Source organism: Pavona decussata, unplaced genomic scaffold (genome assembly GCF_977016875.1).
Source record: "Pavona decussata unplaced genomic scaffold, jaPavDecu1.1 SCAFFOLD_175, whole genome shotgun sequence".
NCBI lineage: Eukaryota > Metazoa > Cnidaria > Anthozoa > Scleractinia > Agariciidae > Pavona > Pavona decussata.
This window is the reverse complement of record NW_028145586.1, coordinates 3251737-3272194: the sequence shown is the minus strand read 5'-3', so window position 1 is coordinate 3272194 and position 20458 is coordinate 3251737. Positions and strand designations below refer to the sequence as shown.

The 20458-nt window shown below is 37.2% G+C and overlaps 1 protein-coding gene across 1 annotated transcript; it reads left to right on the top strand.

Annotated features, from left to right (window-relative positions):
* The first annotated feature begins 12351 nt into the window (after positions 1–12351).
* LOC146463696 (putative skeletal organic matrix protein 5) lies at positions 12352–15041 on the top strand. The gene is made up of 3 exons (XM_085084268.1): positions 12352–12393; positions 13107–13236; positions 13929–15041. Exons 2-3 carry the CDS (start codon positions 13129–13131, stop codon positions 14448–14450), a joined length of 630 nt encoding a protein of 209 aa, XP_084940394.1. The 5' UTR covers positions 12352–12393; positions 13107–13128; the 3' UTR covers positions 14451–15041.
* Positions 15042–20458: the final 5417 nt, after the last annotated feature.

Below are 20458 nucleotides of genomic sequence, written 5' to 3'. Positions count from 1 at the left end.
GAGAAATTTTGGGTTAGTTATGACGTCACTTCCGTCCGACCGACGGACCGACTGACCGTCCGTACGCTCCTCTATGTAAGCCGATGTGAAATGAGATAGTTAAATCCGTGCTGTAAACCAGGCTATTTTCGGCGGAAAATGCATGGCCAACTGCGCTGCCGGCCGCGTTTGTTTGGCGGGAAATTGCATCTACAACTGCGTTTGAGAAAAAAAAAATTTGAAGACGACGTTTACGACAAAACACAAAGTAAATTTATAAATAAGTCTACAAACATGGAAAGCAAAGAAAGGGAGATAGAAAGAGATCGAAAAAACAGGCGACGAAGAAGCGAAGTTCGACGTAAAAGAAAGCGACTGAGAGCGCTAGCAAACACGCGAAACATGAGTGACGAACAAAGAGAGAAAGAACAGGAAAGGGCGCCGAAAAAAACCCATGTTGCACCACAGGGTTTGAGTGTCTGATCTCACATTGGCTTACATAGATGAGCGTATGTGCTGCAACCCGGGTTGTTTTTCGGCGGGAAAATGCATGGTCAACTGCACTGCCGGCTGCGTTTGTTTGGCGGGAAGTTGCATCGCCAACTACGTTTGAGAAAAAACAAAACAAAAAATAATTTGGAAGACGACAAGATACAAAGTGAATTTATGTGACCAACAGTAGGAGAAAGAGCAACGCAACTAGCGGCGGGAGAACCAAATCGACTGGCACATATCATCAGAATCTTGAAGTAAAATCGTTTTACTCCAATCCAGCGCGACGAAACGTTGGATTTTCCTCTTAAAGTGAAAGGTTTCGCTCACTTAAAGTTGTAAAACGAACGGAAAATCAAAAATGGAACAAAAGGACTGGTTATTCTCAGAAGAGGCGAGTATATTGATACAATTTTGCTGACAAAAGGTTGCCAGTTTGCTGTTTTGCAAAATATTGTTTTCTTGCAGTTTTGACACACCGTTAAACTTAAGCTAAAGGACGGTGCCTACTATTGTTACTGCGCATACGTTCTGCGCATCTCGAGATACTCGGGTTTCCTATGGGTGGTGCCAACTAATACAGGGATGTTTTTGCGCAGTTTAAAGCTATACAGAGAAAACAGAACTTAGCAAATGCTTTTGGTATCTCAAAAGAACATTGGGGTTAACCATGCATTTTTCAGAGATAATTAAGTTTCAAGTTAGGAAGAAATCCCATACATTGCTTTATATTTTGGCGCTTTTTAGAGATATTAGTGCTTAGTTATCTCTGAAAAATGCATGGTTACCCCCAATTTTCTTTTTGGATTCCCGTAGCCCTTGCTAAGATCTGCTTTTCCCGCATAGTCATAAACCGCACAAAAATACTTCGGTATTAGTAGGCACCGTCCTTAATAAATACTGCTAACTTCAGAGCAGTCTTTTGAGCTCAGTTTTCGGCCATGTTAATTATTTCCCTTGGAGTTTTATTTTCTGATCTCGTGCAATTTTAACGTTAAACAGCGGGAAAAAGAGCAATGCGACTTGCGCCGGAAGAAAAAAATCGACTCTTTCAGCAGCTTTTAGAGGCGGCACTTCATAAACAGCGGCCGAATCTTGAAGAGAATATTATTTTACTCTAATCCGGCGCGATGAAACGTTGGATTTTTCCTCTTGAAGTGAAACTTAACGTTGTAAACGAACGAAACAATCAGCAATCGAATAAAAGTACTTGTTATTTTCCAAAGAGGCGAGTATATTCATGTGATTTTGTTGACAAAACTTTGCTGTTTTGCAATGATTAAGATATTTTTTTCTTGTAGTGTTGACACTGCAACTTGTCTAACTTCAGAGCAGTTTTTTAGCTCATTTTTCGGTCCATGTTTCGCTATTTCCCTTGGAGTTTTATTTTCTAATCTCATCCCATTTTGCTTCATTTAACAAAATTTGATTCTGAGCTAAAATAGTCAGTCAAACAAACCATTGGCATAAGCTAATGACAAATTTTTTCCCGCATATATTTCTAATTTCAGCTTTTATTTCTGACAATCTTGACAGAGAACAAACAAAAATACTTAAAACAGTAGGATATAACGGCAAAGATTAAGATGTGTGAGTAATTTTCACTGAAAGTCTTTTTAAAGAACGTTTAAAGCGTAAATAAAATTAAAGTGTGATTTCATTTTCATCTATACAAAGCTTACGCAAAACATTCATTCGCTTGTTTTTGTAAATTTTTCAAAGATCGTTGTTTAGTTTATTTCTGTACTAATTGCTATGAATTATCACAGTTCTTTTTTTCATTTATTACTCAAAGACATATTTGAAGTCTGTTTTTTGGTTAGTGTATCCATTCTCTCTGAGGTTTATAACGTACGGCCTTCTTGATAAGCAAAATTTACTAGACAATGACAGTGCCGGTAGCGCGCGTTGACTGTTCACAAACCGGTTCGCCTGGCTCGATCATCTTAAATATTAAAAAGAATAATAAGAACAGAAAATATCATTTGGAGTCCATTTAAATTCTTTTTTTATAAAATGTTCTTAAAACTATCAAGGAAGTTCGTAAAACAGTCAGTAAAACACTCACCGAAGGCGCAAGCAAACCAACAAATTATTTAATTTTTTGGTAGCGTACAAAACAAACAAAATCGACGAGAACAGTTCCCATTACACACATGTAATTAAGAGACAATACAAGTTTAATTCAGGAGCAAACTAACAACGATAAAACCAAATGTTAGGCATGAATTAATTATTCCTACCGCTTGGAAATCACACGAACATAGATCGATAAAAATAGCAATCGGTGGATCCAAAGAAGGAACTTGCGAAGTAATTTCTTCCTGCTCCCTCCTCCCATCAAAAGGAAACTTTCATGCTTGATTATCGTTCGTTAAAAGCACTTGGACGCCATGACCAATTTCGGTTTCTCAACCAAACAAAATAAAATCAATCCGATCTAAGTCTTTAGCAGTTTGACACAAATAATCTTTTGCTGTTTCTTGTAAGAGACACGAAAATTAACCTTTAGGAATTTCTTTCCTAGCTGCAGCACTTGATTTACATGTATTTGTACCACTGTATTTGTGACCAATTTTGGTTATGGCGATCTTAGGGAGAAAACCACTTAACCTCTAGGCGTAGATTAGAAGGAGAAAATGTTAAGATTTAATCTGCAAGAACTTCAAAATGAGATCTCTTAGGACAGTGAAGAATTAGCCTGTTTTTTTTTTTTCTGTAAGAGAAGATGAAGCTGTCAAAGGAAGATGCTGAAGACATTAAATTTGAACGAGTTCACCGCATACCAGCTCGGAGAAAAACCAGAGATCTGCGAAACCAAGGCCTGTTATGGTCACGTTTAGCTGTTACCAAGATAAAGAGTTCATTTGATCATACGTAAAGAATCTAAAAGGTACTGGAATTGGACTTTCATACGATTATCCATGGAAAATTCTACCCCGTTTTGAAAAAAAAACGAAGCAGTAAAAGCAATAAGCCTTCTTTAAGGTAAATAAACTAGTAATTAATGGTCAAGTCTACAGTGGAGTGTAAAGAGAAAACCTTCCATATTACGAAGAAAATTATTAGTAGCAACCCAGTAGATTGAGAGCTGTAGCCACATCATTAAATGAGTATACAGATCGACGACTAAGTCTATTGTTTAAAATATTGTTTGTTTTGTCCTTCGACTAATTACTGAGTAGCGCCAATGTATATCAGACTGTTAAACTTTTTACACTAATAAGCGTCAGAAATTATTAATTATGCACGTTCTTTATTTCTCCCCTGTATTTTTCTTTTCAGTAGTTTTCCGATAGTTCATAATTTGAACTGCTTCAATATTTAGGTTAAAGGAAAATTTTATGCGAGTCAGCTTTATGATGTGGGAAACTCGTTTATTTCGCGAATAAAAAGTGAGGCGTGTGAGAGCGTCACCGGAACATCTGGCAAAACTGTTTTTGAGAGATTAGTGAACAGTAGCACGTTTATCTTCCATTTTTAGGTCTGTTGTGTATTTCCTCAAATTTTCTACTTAGGCTAGTTTACGGTAAGCTTAAAAAAAAATTCTTCACCAAGTGAAATCGCAAACGGCAAATCGCAGGTGTTGCAAATGGCGGAAAGATCGATTCTACCGTTTGTGCTTGCCATTTTCAGGCTAAGCCGACACAATGTTTCTTTTAAGTGGCTGAATTAGAAAGTAAATGTCGCAGAAGCAAAATCTTCGTCCTTGAAGCAATGATATTTTTACTTGATTCAATGATGATTCATTGCTTTCAAGACGCCAGAGTTGCCTGCGCAACTTCTGTTTCTTGTGCGGGTAAACAGAAAGTTTAATATTTAAATTTGTAGCAATGTTTCCACAACGTTTTATTTCCTAGTTTAGCTAGATCCTAGGCATGTAGGCAAATATCTTAAGTCGCGTACAAACTTTAACTTGTACTTGTCAACAGACGACTGCAAACGTTCTTCCACTTTATGAAGAATGAGCAGGTTGCGAGTAACAGTTGCTTTCGAAGTCAAAGGTTTTCACTGTCACTGACAATCTGATAACTCTGCTCAAAACGTAACACTCCATTGGGCTGGGCACGTTCACAGAGGCAATAGTATGCCTTACTATGGCAATATCCTTGGTGAAGATGTTGTAGGTGTACACGAGTGATGTTTTAACTTCGTTGCCGTTTGATGAGGTTGTCATTGAAAGCAGTAGTGCACCAATCACCATCAACTTGGGTGTAAAGCGAGGAGTCATCTTAAACTGTAAAGATTCAAAGAATTAGTTCAGGGGAGTTTGTTTCTGTTGAGAGAAGGAGACGCTCCCTCTGGATAGATGGTTCTTCCTGACTGTTTTCCAGACCAAACCATGTAATTTTCCGGTATTCTCTTTCAGACCTGGCCTCTAAAATTCATAACCATTTTCAGACATGGTTTCTAGAATCCATACCCGTTTCTGTGAAGCCCTCACCCGTTTTTAGACTTTCGGACCAAAATGGTTAAAATCTATACCCTATTTCAGTGTTAACGACTCAAAAACCGTACCCTGCACCAGACATGATATATCGCTGAAATAGGTGAATGTAACGATTTTGCGCAAAGTGTTGTCAAATTTTCAAGCTTATACAAAGTAGTTCAACACATAAAAGCCAGCCATGTTGACGATTTTGGCAAAATTTGGTCAAATTGCCAAAGTTATGAAAATTAGCTAAGCACCAAGAAGTCAGCCATGGTAACGAATTTGATAATTTTGGCGAATTTGGGGAATACGATGAGTTTCGCAAATTTCGTCAAATAGACCATTTCCGAATTGCTGTGAACCTCATTATGAAAGCGAGGCAAAGTGCCAAGCTTTTCATACGAAAATTAGTTTTGTTTGCATATGAATGAAAACTAATTTTCATAATAAAAACTTTTCACTTATCTTCGCTTCCATAACTAGGTTCAAAGCAACTCGGAAATGGTTTTTGTGAAACTTATGTAAATTAGCTAGAAAAGCATAGAAGCCGTCAAACTCACCAAACTGCTTACCTGAATAAATTTTGGCCAAATTAGTCGAAAAGTCAACTTATTCAAATTGGCTTATGATATAAGTGTCACATAAGAGCCTACCTTGTTGATGGAATGATATGACAGTTTTGGGGAATATGACAACTCTGAAAACCTCGAGGAAGTTTCATCACGTTGAAAAAACTTCCCCACCAAAAATAATGCATGTTTACCTCGTTCTCCAGACGTGAGTCGACAGTAACAAACTAGAACTTAAGTACGCCAATTGTTATTTTAAAATAAAAGAAATAAAACAAAAAATAAAAAACATTAAACCTTTTCAGCCGCAGAGTCTATGACGCCAGAATCTCGGCCTTTGGCGAAATATATTATCAACTTCGCCATTTCCGCCAACTTCGTTGAATTCGCCACTTCGCTTGTACCTTTCTCTTCAGCTCATTCGCTTGAATCAAAGTTGCCATCTTCGCCAAATTCGCAGTATTCGTCGAATTCGCCATTCACTGGTACTCTTTTCTTGAGCTAAAATTTGCCATTTTTGCCGAATTCCCTTAGTCACTGATGCTATCGAAATTGGCGAAATTTCGTTAAATTTACCACTTCGTTATTACGTGCATTTCTGGACATATTTCGCGTTGGCTTTACCTTTCAACTTCCATGATGTGAGAAACTCGTTTATTTTGCTAATACAAGTTGGTGCATGTGAGAGCTTCTCCAGAACATCTGCCAACTGTTGAGAGTTAAGCTGGCGTTCTACTTTAAACGCGAACGGGAGCACGTTTACCTTACGTTTTTGTGGTTCTGTTGTGTATTTGCTCAAATTTTCTTTGTAAGCAAACGGCAACTCGCAAGTGTGGAAAATGGCGGATAGATCAAGGCCATTTAGTTATTTCTGCCGTTTGTGCCAGCACGTTGTTCCCGCAACGTTTAACTTCTTTGTTTAGCTAGGCACGAAGCATGGCGGCGAATCTCTCTATTCGCACATAAACTTCAACGCGTTTTTGCCAACAGACATTCGTAAACTTTATTCTTTAAACAGTTCGCTGGCAAATGTTACTTTGGGAGTGAAAAGCTTACCACAATCACTGACAAACCAGTATACTCTGATAAAGACATAACTAAATTTTTGTTCCCGGCCTACTCCAAGAATTATTCAGACTAGTACATTGACGCAGCCGGTCTAGGTAGGAAAAGCCAACTTCAACCTCGACATTTTAAAACTTAGCTACACTAGAAGATATTGTCGCGCGAACATTACTTCTTTTAGGTCGCTAAACTGGGAAGTGTATCACTGGTATGCAACTTAAGAAATAAACAATAAAGAAAAAAAGAGTTCAAGGATTCTACTTACCTCTCAAATTTCTTTCCTCTGTATGATCGTACGTGGAAGTGACTTAATGCTCTTAACTTTCAATATAAGTATATGCATATATTTGAACTGCGAGTGACAGATTATATAGAGGAAAGACCCTCCCAGTTGTTAAGAAAACACTAAAGCCTGAAAAGATTTTAAGCATGAACGGGTCTCGTGCTTGCCTCCTCCCGCCCGAAAAACGCAAAAAAAAAAAAAAAAAAAAGACAAAAAAAAACCACACAATAACGCCTGTTCTGCAGGCTATCAGCAGCTTTTCTTTTGTTGAAAAACAGACATATGAAAAGCGGTGAGAGGAGACAAAGATTTGACAGGGATTTGACATGTAAGTTGCAGAAAGGTTTGGGGAAGGAAATTTTATTCCCTGAGTTTGCAAGCTGTTGTGGCTTTACAAAAATGCCAGTTGACCTTATTTCGCATTTTTAACTCGACCCATATTTGGCCCTTCGAAAACGAAGGATTAGTTTTCTAGTGTTATGAAATTTTAACCTGACATTTTGCCAAAGAAACTAGATTTTCTTAAAAACCAAATCCGAAATTCTGGGACGATAAAGACCTTCTGAACAGATATCCACCGAAATGAACTGTTCTGTGCCTCTGCTTTTACAGCTATACCTACTGTTAAGGCGCCTTCAGGGAGCAAACGAGAAATTAAATTTGGCAAACTTGCCTTGACAAACAAAAAATGGTCGAAAACGTTTAATTTCACTTGGCAAACCTACAAGAACTTTTAGACATTTCCCTAAATCCACAATTGTTATTTGTTGTTTAAAGTAACCCTCACGTTTTATTTGTTTCCAACAACACTTTGCCAGAACATTTGCTAACCGGCTGTTTATATTGCGACATTGACAAGCGCCAACTTGTATTTGCCCGCCTCCCGAATTGAAAAGTTCGTTTCCCGTGTAAAGACCCAGATTCCAAAATGTGATATATGGAGATGTTGTGTAATCTTCATACAATTACCTATATTTTCAACAGTGCAAGATTTTCTTTTGTATAAAAATTTGCGGAAACGTGTCGAAGACAATACCTGCTTGTTGTGACATAAATAAAATCGCGACTGATTATGAAAACGCTGAATATCACTAGTCGGCCAACTACTCTAATGAGAGCTCTGCTCGCACTTGCAGGGTAACAAACTCCACCATTCTTAGTAGTTTTAGTAATCTACCACGGAAACCAGGAAAGGAAAAATGAAAAGAAAAAAGAAAAGAAAGAAAAAACAAAAGAACTTCCGCACGCACCCGTCATCTACCGGAAGATTTACAGGGAAATTTGCTGAGAGAATAATCATTTCTGACATCCTTCTTAGTAAAAGGTAATCGGCTCGTGTCGCGCTAAAGTTTGTTTTTTCAGTTTGTATTTGTCATAAAGAATACAATCACTAATCTTAAAAAAAATGATAACCGATAGAGATCCCCTTGAAATTTCCAAAAGCGCACAAACTTTCGCAAATTTAGCCTTGTTCTGATAAGTCTCGTCATATCATCAAGTACAAGTTTGCAAATCAATATGCACGTTAACAGTTTGTTTTGCAAACTGAACCACCTTTCCTGTTAAATTCGTTCGTTGTATTAGACACTCGACTTCGGATTCGAGACCGTTTACACTTTTGCACACTTTATGAGTGACAAGAAAGACAAATATTGTTTAAGGAAATATTCCGTACATAAAAGAAAAATTGACCGGTTGGCCATGTTTCTTACCGACTTTTCATGGAAAGAATTAGATAAATAATAATAATAATAATAATAATAATAATAATAATAATAATAATAATAATAATAATAGTAAGGGTGTTCAGTTTAGCAATTACTCGTCCGCAGTCTCCATTTACAGTTATCAAAGTGTTTGTACACAGTTGATTGTAAGGGCGGAGTGATAATCCTTGACAGTTCGTAGTTTGTGCTGTACAAAACCTAATGACAGTCTTTCAGATGAGCAGCTTGCTGACTCATAGCTAACCAATGAAAAAGAAGCCGGGCTATTAAATAATTTTCAAGCTACTTACAAAGCGCTAGACATTATTAAAGTTTTTTGGAAGCGCATGTTAAGTGTTCATTCTCAGTTTTTTGCATCTTCTAAAACTTTCATCGCTTCATTTGTACTGCACTGCACAATGATTCGCTTCTTTTTCTCGTTGACCATAATATCCATCGTGATCGTCAGCATTTGGTCTTCGGATGGTTATACTGTTCATAACAGCTTACTCACAGGCCATGTGTTTAAGACTATTGAATCCATCGACTGGCTTCAGTGCGTTGAGGAGTGCCACATACACGACGAGTGCATTTTCTACAACTATTTTCCTCCTAAAAAAGTCTGTGAGCTGAATGACTTTGGCTATGATAACCAGTGTGAGGCGGGTGACAATCTTATCAGAGTCACTGGATGGATTCACCATGTACTTGACATATCAGAGGTAATTACACATGCTAACATGGGTTGTTATCGACATTTATTGCACGATTGGGCGAAAAAGACAGTATCATACCTTACTTCGGGACAATCAACAAAAAAGATCAGCAAAATACGAATTTCTTTTTCTAGTTTCGACTGAATCGTATTCAAGCGAACTAAAGGATTGTTTACACAAGCTCATACGTCATTAACTCGGATGCTTTTAAATAAACGGGCAAAACAAAGTTAGGAACGAGATTTTATTCCCATATTCCAAGCTACTTTTGGAGTTTTTAAAGTATTTGTTAGCTTTTCTTTCGCATTCATGACGTTAATTTTGTATCTCCAAAAAAAAAAAAAAGATATGTTTTTGATCACAATTAAAACCGAATATTTGAGACGATCAAGGCCTTCTGAACACAGAATTACGGGAAGAAACGTCCAGTTAGATATCTTCATACATTTGGGAGGATACTTCTCTTAACGTAAGTCTACCACGAGGGAATTCCACTGGGATTTCGTCTGTATATTATAGTTTTTTACGTTTAGTTAGTTTATTTATAGCAATCTAGCGCTTTTCTGTGTATTGTTTTGTTTTTCATGGGAAATTGCCAGCTGTTCCGCGTTGATAAAGTTGTGAGAAAAAAATATTTTTAACTACTAGACAGATAACCAACCGGTCAATTTTTTTCCTATACCAAATATTTCCTGAAACAATAAAGTGCGAAAGTGTAAACGGTATCAAGTCCGAAGTCGATTGTCTAATACAACGAACGAGTTTAACGACTAGGACAGGTGGTTCAGTTTACAAAACAAACTGTTAACGTGTATGCCAGTGAATTGCAAACTTGTACTTAATGATCTGATTAGCCTTATCAGGAAAAAGCTAAATTTGCAAAAGTCGGGGATTTCTATCGGTTATCATTTTTTTAAGATTATTGATTGTATTCTTTATGAAATAAACGCAAAAACAAACTTTATCGCGACAAGAGACGATTTAGCTTACCAAGACAGATGTCACAAATGATTATTCTCTCCGCAAATCTGTCTGTAAATCTTCCGGTAGATGGCAGGTGTGTACGGGAAGATCTTGTGTTTTTTCTTTCTTTTCTTTTACGTTTTCCCTTCCTGGTTTCCGTGGCAGATTATTTAAATTGCTAAGAATGGTGTAGCTTGCTACCTCGCACCTGTGAGCGGAGCTAGTAGGGTAGTTTGCAGACCAGTGATAAGATGCCTTTCACTACAACTTTCTGCAAATTAAATTTTCAGCTAAAACTTCCGAACAGATAAAACAATATTAGCTTACACATGGCAACACAGGAGACAACTTTTCAAGTACTTTGTCTAAATATTCTTTTTGGTGCCCCTGTCATTTCTCTGTCTCCTTTCACTTGTTCATACGTCTGATTTGCAGGAAATGAAAAGGAAAAGAAAAGCTACAAAGGGTTCAAATGGTAAACGAGGTGAGTGTCTAATAACAGTATTATTTGCAGACTAAATCTATCGTTTTGTATCTGTATGAACTATCATTGCGGAACACCTGCTGGGAGCAGAATGTTGATAATCTCGGATCATTGTATAATGCAATTCCAAGGGATTTGATTGGCTTAGCGGCCATGGTATATAGTGTATATGAGTCATTATACCATACCCGAGAAATATAGCGACCATCAAATTGTCTTCTGGTTGTTCTTGCAAAGCGAGATCAGCAAGAACGAGCAATATTTTTTGATTGTTTTTAATAAAACAATTATTCCACTCGCGTTTGTTGGATATGAGATGATTGTAGCTAACACGGGGCTACGCGCCTAGTTGACTATGTATCATCTCATATCCAACGCGCGGTCGTGGAATAATTGTTAAGTTTACCGCATTGATTCTACCTTTTTCTAATACATATTATACCAAAAAAAACGCTGACCACATTTTTCTGATCTAATAAAAAAAAATCTCAGCGACTTAATCTCTTTTGCATGAACACAGATATGAGATTCTAAGTGAGGCTGTATATCCGTGTAAGCTCTTAAAAAGATTAATGCTTTTGACTGCTTCGAAAAATCACACCAGAGTATAATAATACGAGAGCTGTTCCTTTTCTTAATGCTGGTGGAGTAGAAAGGAGCTTGCTTCCCAAGAGGAAATAGAAGAATAAAAAGCAGTGTAAATTTTCCGTAAGATGATTAGTTAGGTAAATCTAAGGTGTGTTTCATTTTTAAAGTCTAATTCCATTTTTTTTCAATCCAAGACCAGATTTTGCGTTTCTTAAAGGAACCTCCACTCTTGAAATAAATTGACATTAAATTGTTGAAAATACCATCTAATTTTCTTGAAAAACATGGAAATAATATTGTTTCACAGAACAGAATTTCTGCTTAATCACAATAGCGGCAACTGTATGACGTCACAAAATCCAAAATGGCGGTGCACGGGAACTTTACCACAGAAAATAGGCGATAATCATATGAAATTTTTAGCACATTTGAATGTTATTTCTACTTTTTAAGCTAACAATAATATTTAGACAATTTGTTGTCAAAGTGGAGGTTTCTTTTTAACAAAAATTCAGAAGCGTACTACACATCAAAATGAACTATACAACGGGTCCAAAAAGAATATCCGTAGTCTGTAGTCACTCAAAACAAAATTTTGCATTCTTGCGAGACGTTTTTCTTAATCATTTCCGTGTAGGCGTCTTAACAATAACGTGACACTGACATTTGCAAACAAAGATTTTTTTCTAAATTTTTTCCTACTTCCATTTTGCTTAATTGCCAAAGAAAGACGTCGTGTTTTTTAACTGTCTGTAATAAAGGTAGAGGATGAAAAGTAAATTACAATTCAGTTTTAAATATTTTACTACGATAACGCTATAGTTGCAGACTAATATTTAGAAAGTAATATATTTTTAGTTTTATTTCTTCATTTTGGTAACAAAGGTATATATTTATTCACGTTTTCTAATCCCACAATAGATTTCAAAGAAACACGCCTTGCTGAAGAAAGGATTTTCTTAAAATGATTTGTGGCAAAAATTAAATTGGCTCTGTCTTTCAGTTTCCGGCTCTAGATATAAAAGCTAGTAGGCTGGAGTTTTATTTTTCAATATCCGATTTCTTCACAGGTTACGATTCTTTTGCATCCTGCAGAGATATTTACCTGAAAAACAGGTCAGTTAGATGGCTTTTAGTAGGTTGCTAAAAGCACTCTGTTAGAGAACGATACAGTGTTTATTTCCGTAAGCTGTGACTTGACCACGCTATGAACAAAGCCTCTTTTGACTCCCCTAAAGAAGGAGAGAAGGAGATGTCCCTGTAATTCAAATGTTTGGTCTAGTGAATCCGATTTTCTGTGTCAAACTGGTATTTAAAGCGCATGGATCAATTTCGTTGACCTTGACACTCCCTCCCCCTTGACAACACACCACCCCCATCCCCAAACCATCCTCTTAGTTTAAAATAGAGACCAATAATTTCTCTAAAAGAAACTCTCTGAGGCAGACTCAAGGAAGAGCTTTTTCTTGGTCGTGTCTGTTTGCCTCTGACGTTTTTGTCAACGGAATGAGAAACAAAATAAAAGAAGAAGACATAAATTACAGGGAGAATCTTCAGCTAGCAGGCGTCAGGGTAGGCCAAGCATGGCATCCTGTCCAAGGATGACTTTGCGTTGGATATGAGATGATTATAGTCAACTCGATGTCACGCGCCTTGTTATATCCAACAAGCGCTCGTGAGATAATTGTTAATCGAGTTAACAATATCAGTCATCATCTAAGGAATTAAAATACTTAATTATTTCTTTATCACTAAAGAGTAATCAAAGTGAAAAATTAATTGTTAAATAGGTAAATCTGAGCTAACTTTCATTTCAATCTTCGATTCAGAACTCAAGAGAATAAAGCTTACATGCTGGAAACTGACATTGGAAGAATCCCTGTTTACTGTCACATGACCGGAATTGAAGAATGCGGAGATGGAGGATGGACGCTGGTCATGAAAATTGATGGTGGCAAGGTATAATCAACAGCAGGTTGTGGTTTCCATCAGTCCATCCTTGGACCGTAACTGATATTGATTTTTGTAAGTCAAAGGAACAAAAACAACAACAACAACAACAACAACAACAACCAAAAAAAAACCAAACAATACAGATGATAAGGAGCATCTACAGCTCCCCGATAAGGACAATAACCTGGGGCCATGGGGCAGACATCATCTCGTTCCCAGTGCCCACGGTGTTCTTGGTCACTGGTTGAATAAATAAACCGCAAGAGTTCTGGGAACTCATCAACATGGCATAGCCTCAGGCCTCTAATCTCGTACCCAGGGTCCTCAGTCTCTTTGGCCAGCGGTTTGTCGCCACCGGAGGATTTCTGCGGTAAAACAATGGAAGCCGTGACGAAGCTTATATAGAGCAACCAATCAAAAAAATAAATTTTTTCAAATTCTCCAGATTCTCTCCTGGCGTCTACCCGCTGACCAAAAAACCGGAGGACTCTGGGTACGAGATTGCCAGGCCCCAGGTATGGTAACCACTGCTTTAATAACCCCAACTCCACACTGTCAAAAAAACTCCTTAGCAAATTTAAACTGATGTTAAATTTAGCGCGATTGATGCAATAAGTAACGGGATTCAGAAAATTAATAAGGTACGTCTTTCTGAAACATTTTATTTTCAAGCGGTGACTTCGTGTTTTCTTTTCTAGCCAACGTTTCACTATGATTCCCAATTCTGGAGCAACAAAACCGAGTTCAATCGTCCTGGAGGTAAGACGGGGTTTGACAACCACGAAACCAAGTTACCGACTTATTGGAACACGAACTTCTCCAAGATCTGCCTCGGCATGAGGATTGGCAATAAATCTGTCAAGTTCTTGGTCATCAGCAAGAATGGCGCTTCACTGTACTCTCTGATCGCTGACGGCCGCCATCGAAACACCTCTCTGGGTCGAGACAAGTGGAAGGCATTGATTGGCTCTGAAGCATCTTTGCAGCCCAACTGTAACAAAGAAGGGTTCAACGCAGTGGGTGACAAGAACTATCATTCGAAAGCAAGAATAGGTATTATTAGCAACAATCAAAACGACTGCGCTACCTGCGACTCCAGAATTGGTTTTGGTACCGGTGGAGACCATGATGACAGCAACACGTGCGGTAATGAGGCTACGTATAACCCAGATAACAGAGACAAGCACATCAAAACCATGGGATACATATTAGTGAAATAATAAGGAAAACGATGGAGGTTCCTCCTAAAGAAAATGAGAAGAGAAAAAATAAACTACAAATCTAGAGACTGTTGTGGTTAAATTTAGACTGAACAGGATAAAGACTTTTGTTTGCTTGTTGTAGTATAAACATGACATAAAAATAAAATGCAGAGATAGGAATGTAATGTTTATGTAATTAGCCAGAACTCCTATAACCGGATATTGTGGTTAGTAGTTGTCTCGCTATGAACTTGGGATAGCCTTTTTACCATCATGGCGAACCATGTGGTTGATGTTTTCTAGTGTTCATTAAAATCATCGGTTTATCTTATGCATCATGATTCAATGTCTAAAGCAGACATTACAAGGAATATACACTGTTTCTGTTAAATTTTTACAGAGTATGGTCAGCCAGAAAGGCAACTCCAAGGAGAGGACCCACCTCCCCAGGAAATACTCATTTTAATCGCGTTGACGATGCTCACTTTCAGCTTTGCTATCGGCCCTTATTCAGGCTTGAATTATCTGCTTGATTATGTTTCTCGAAACATCAAAACATCTCAACCCATTTATTTGTTAAGTTTTACTCACTGATGTACATGATCAGAAATTTAGTCAGCCCATCTAGAGAATAAAAGGTAAATACTAAATGCAGAACTAATTCCACGCGCGAGCTTTGCTTATATCCTTCCCATAAAAATAACATGCAGAAATAGGAGCATATGTTGTGGTTCAATTTTATCCTTGGTTCAATTTTTATTCCCCATTGTTTTAAACTCATTATCATACATTACCATACTCGAAAACAAAGGGAAATAAAAATTAAACCAATGATAAAATTGAACCACAACATATACACTAGTTTTGTTTATTAAATGTTCCAGCAAGCAACCGTGGACAACAATCCTGTTGTAAAAAATATGTTAAGTGTTTACAGTAAGTTTGTGCTAAGCCAGGAAAGGAGAACCATCTCCAAGGCAGTCAACAACTCGGGAAATACCCATTAAAAGCGCGGTGACAATGATTACTTTCAGCTTTGCCAAATATGTTCCAGTGCTGTGCTCTACCAGCCGAGTCAACAAGACAACTGGTAGCCGGTCATCGTGTGAGTTCGTAATAATATTCACTTCGGATGGTGAATAAATCAAAAATTATTATCTCATTGGTTACTGCCAAGTCATAAGTTCAGCTTAAGTTTGAACACCGCCTGTAGATCTAATAACCTACATACAAATTAGATCTGACTAACCTGCAATGAGGATTACTAATCCTGATTTCTTTAAATTCAACAGATGTAAAGTCGATTCAATTTCGACAAAAAGCATTAAATGGTCCCATAAAGTGCCCTGCTCTGATCTCGCCCTTAGCCAATCAGTACCGCATTATATCGGCCACTAGTCTTAGCCATATAATAAAAATAATAATAATAATAATAATATCTTTCTTTATTATAATATTCCAAGCAAAATTGATATTTACAAGTTAATAATAATAATAATAATAATAATAATAATAATAATAATAATAATTTAATTCTTAGCCTCGGATATTGCATTTCTAGCATTATGATTGGTTCACGAAATCTTGGTTGGTTATCAGCTCATATACCGTAGTTTGACCTGATATGGAAAACGAAAGCCCCAGGTGTCGCTAAGCTAAATTTTTTTTTTTCGGCGGGAAGCAAAAGTTTCTTCGGAAAAATGTAGAAAAAAAAAACAGAAAAGAAAGAAATACCAAACAATGCCATCTCAATATAACAACATTAAAAGCCACAAAGTTCGGTATGGCACTATTTAATGGTACGTATCTCTGAAGTTTCCTTTAAAATGCAAATCCTGGCGGTAAGAGGTTAAAGCCAATGGATTAAATTTCTCAGGAAGAGCTTAATGCCTGCCTTTATGTTTTTACGAATTTACGAGGACTTCAGATGGTTCATCTATGAAATCCGTACGAGCGGCGGCCATAATGGTCGTTTCCGTCGCTCGGCACCACTCAGCAAAACATTTGCACTAATGTGCACAGCTCTTACGCTTCTCAAATAAGCTTGAAGTTTAAAAACTTGCACTGAATGCTTGTCTCAGTAAGGTTGTACCTCGTACAATTGGACTTGCCTGAAGTGTTTTAAATCGTCCGCGAGGAATTCAGTTCAGCATGAAAAAAACCGTCCCTTCCTTCTCTCGGCACCACACAGCAGAACATTTGCTCAAAGTGCACAACTATTACGCTTCTCGATGAGCTGGAACTTCAAAAGCACTTGAATGCTAGTCTCAGAAAGGTTATAATTCGTACATTTAAACGTTTCTTGAATTTTAGATGTCCGACTGTGTCCGATTTTCTTCGCTTTCGATTTTTCATTCAACTCCGTTTGCAAAGCGCTGCGCGTGTCATGTGATCATTAGGTTTCGCGCGCTTTGGTCGGAGGTTGCCTCAACATCTGGTGGTTTAAATTTGAAAGAAATTTTTTCTGGCTTTACTGGCTCAGACGCATGAACTCCCGGATGACCATGCAATTAGAACATTGCAGCAACGTAACCGTGGAGATAAGGATGCGCGCTTTAGAGAGAACCTAGAGGAAGTAAAGAATGCTCTTCCTGAACAAACCAAAAGAGCTACCGACGTTGCTCCGGAGAAAGGGGCATCAAGCTGGCTAACTGTCATTCCTGTTAAAGATATGGGTTTTACCTTAAACAAGAGAGAATTCAAAGACGCCGTTCATTTGACATGTGATTGGCAAATAAGCGACATCCCGTCGGCCTGTGTTTGTGGAGATGTCTTTGATGTAGACCACGCCATGGTATGCAGACGTGTAAGCTTCATTATTCAAAGACATAATGAACTGCATGATCTGGAAGCCGAAATGCTTAAGATGGTGTGCAATGATGTCCAAATTGAACCGGTACTTCAGGAGATCGACGGAGAAGTGCTGACACTCGGTACAAACAGAGCAGCGGATGCCCGAATCGACATTCACGCTCGGGGCTTCTGGGATCGGCAAGGCTCTGCCTTTTTTGATGAAAGGGTTTGTTACCCGAACGCAGAGTCTTATCGAGGCCTCACCCCAAAACAAATCTACCGCCAGCGTGAGAGTGAGAAGAAGAGAATGTACGCCAGCAGGGTGCTAGAAGTGGAACAAGGCTCCCTCACTCCACTGGTATTTACTACCACCAGAGGAATGGCAGGTGAATGCACGAGATATCATAGTGGACTGGCCGAACTTTTATCGACCAAGAAGGGAGAGAATTACGGTATTACAATGTCATGGATTCGCGCCAAAGTCTCATTTGCCCTACTGAGATCTGCGCTGCTATGCTTGAGAGGCTCACGTTGTACGCGAAGAGCACCGCTGAAGATTGCAGATACCGACTTTGAAATCGATAAAAACCTGGCTAGATTTTAGATTTTAGGATGAAAACGAATTTCACATTTTTTTTATCTTTTCTTTTCTTAATTTTTGCAATTTTAGCTGGACCGTATTTTAACTTCCAAATATCTTTTTAGTGATGATGCATGAATTGTAAATAGGTTTTTAATAGTTCTTTTTTGTACTTTTAACTTGTAAATATCGATTTTGCTCGGAATATTTCAATAAAGTTTAATCATTCTAAATAATAATAACAATAACAATAAAAAATAACAATAACAATAACAATACTACTACTACTACTACTACTACTACTACTAATAATAATAATAATAATAATAATAATAATAATACTAATAAAAATAATGCAGAGACATGCAAAAATTAACGGCAAAAACCGACGTTTCTTCCATTGTCAAGGAGATTGAAATAAAAAATTACAGAGTCTGCAGCAACGTGTATCAATAAATCAGCATACAATAATAATAATAATAATAATAATAATAATAATAATAATAATAATAATAATAATACTTTGTTCAAAGTGTAGTGAGATTCGTTATTCCTACACGTAGTTTGGGCCACGTTTAACGCCTCAGTTTATGTATAATCTTATGGCATACATAAGTTTTTTACAACTGTCATAATAGTAAAAAAAACAATTACACTAAAAATAACAATAACAATGACAATGATAATGATAATGATAATGATAATGATAATGATAATGATAATGATAATGAAAATAATAATAATTATAATAATAATAATAATAATAATAATAATAATAATAATAATAATAATTGCACAAATTTATTCAAAGTGGCGTCGTATACTGCCAAGTTCAATTTAATTTCATACCAAGAGGCGACTCGAAAAGAAGTTGGAGTATTAAAACGACTAGTTCTTTACACAAGGATTCTAAACCGAATTGAACAGACTCCCTCCGTTCCCTGTGTAAATAACTACTGAATTAAATAATCAAAAAACTTACATGTGGAGCCACTGAAGACATTTTTGTGCAGTTTATTTTATCGGGTTGCGGTGGAATCGACATTTGCAGACCAGACCCTGGTCAGTAAAGCATTCTATTTGGCTGGCACCAGTTGTGTAAAGAGGGAATAAATTTATCCAACGGATAAGTCGCTACTCAGTGGATAAAATTATTAGTTGGAGCGTATCTTGACAGCTGGTTAATGATCTACCCACTGGATGAATGTTAGTTATTTTTTTGGAAAATTCTATCATGGCTTGCTTTGTGTAAATTTTTGTTTCTTTTGTGCTGGGAACGAGTGACGTCACGAGCCACAAGTCCCCTGTAGATCAGTGGTAGAGCATCCGAACTTGTAATCGAAAGGTCTTTAATAGGTTCGACTCTTGTTAGGAGAACTCGGTTTTTTTTTGCGAATCTGTCTGTGCCGATAACTGACTGACAAAATACATGACATACATCCACAAGAACGTTTTAAAAGGCGCTAACAATGTCTGTTAATTAAAACTGCTAAACGAATGATCAAAGCTGGCAGACACAAATTAAGAGGCATTAATATTTTAAACTCAAGTCGTTGTTTGGCTCCTTCAACCCATTATTTTTGTCTTTAATTTTGCTGTGTGACATTTAGAAGGTTAAAAGCGTACACAGAATAATAAACTGGGAACTTTTTTATAAGAAAATATTAAAGTTCATGATTACCAGTAAAATGATACCGTAACAAGGCTTTGTCAATCAGTACTAGCCTTCCGAGTCGTGTATTGTATATCCAGTGGTAATTTTTGCTAAACTTAAGAACATCTGTCACAGACACATAAGGTAATACAAAGAAAAGACGTTCGAGAGGTAAGTACAATCCTTGAACTATTTTTTTTCTTTATTGCTTATTTCTCAGTCAAAACTTTGCAGCTTCTCTTTCTCTAATGTAAGTTATGCATGCTAGTGAAACAGTTCCTGGCTCAGTGACCTAAAAAGAAGCAGTATTCGCGAGACAATTTTTGTTTGTGTGATAAACACCAAAATATCATAGGCTTTTTCTATCAAGTCTGGGCTGTTGCTTCAGTGTGGTGTGGATAATTACCGGAGTAGATTAGGCGCAAAAATTCAGTCAAGTTTTGAGCAAAGTTGTCAGTTTGTCAGTGACTGTCAAAACCTTTGACTTCCAAAGCAACTGTTACTCGCAACCTGTTCATTGTTCTTAAGGTGGAAGAACGTTTGCAATCGTCTGTTGAGAAGTACAAGGTGAAGTATGTATGCGACTAAAGAGATTTGCCTTATTGCTTAGGATCTAGCTAAACTAGGAAATAAAACGTTGTGGAAACATTTTTATTGCTACAAATTTAATTATTAAACTTCCTGTTTAACTGCACGAGCAACAGAATCAAGTAAAAACATCATTACGTCAAGGACGAAGATTTTGTTTCTGCGACATTCACTATCTAGTTCAGCCACTTAAAAGAAACATTGTGTCGGCTTAGCCTGAAAATGGCAAGCACAAACGGTAGAAATAGCCAAGTGACTTCGATCTTTCCGCCATTTGTAACACTTGCAATTTGCCGTTTGCGATTTCACTTTATGAAGAATTTTCTTTTTTTAAGCTTATCATAAACTAACCTAAGCAGAAATTTTAAGGGAATACACCACAGACCCAAAAACGGAGGGTAAACGTGCTAC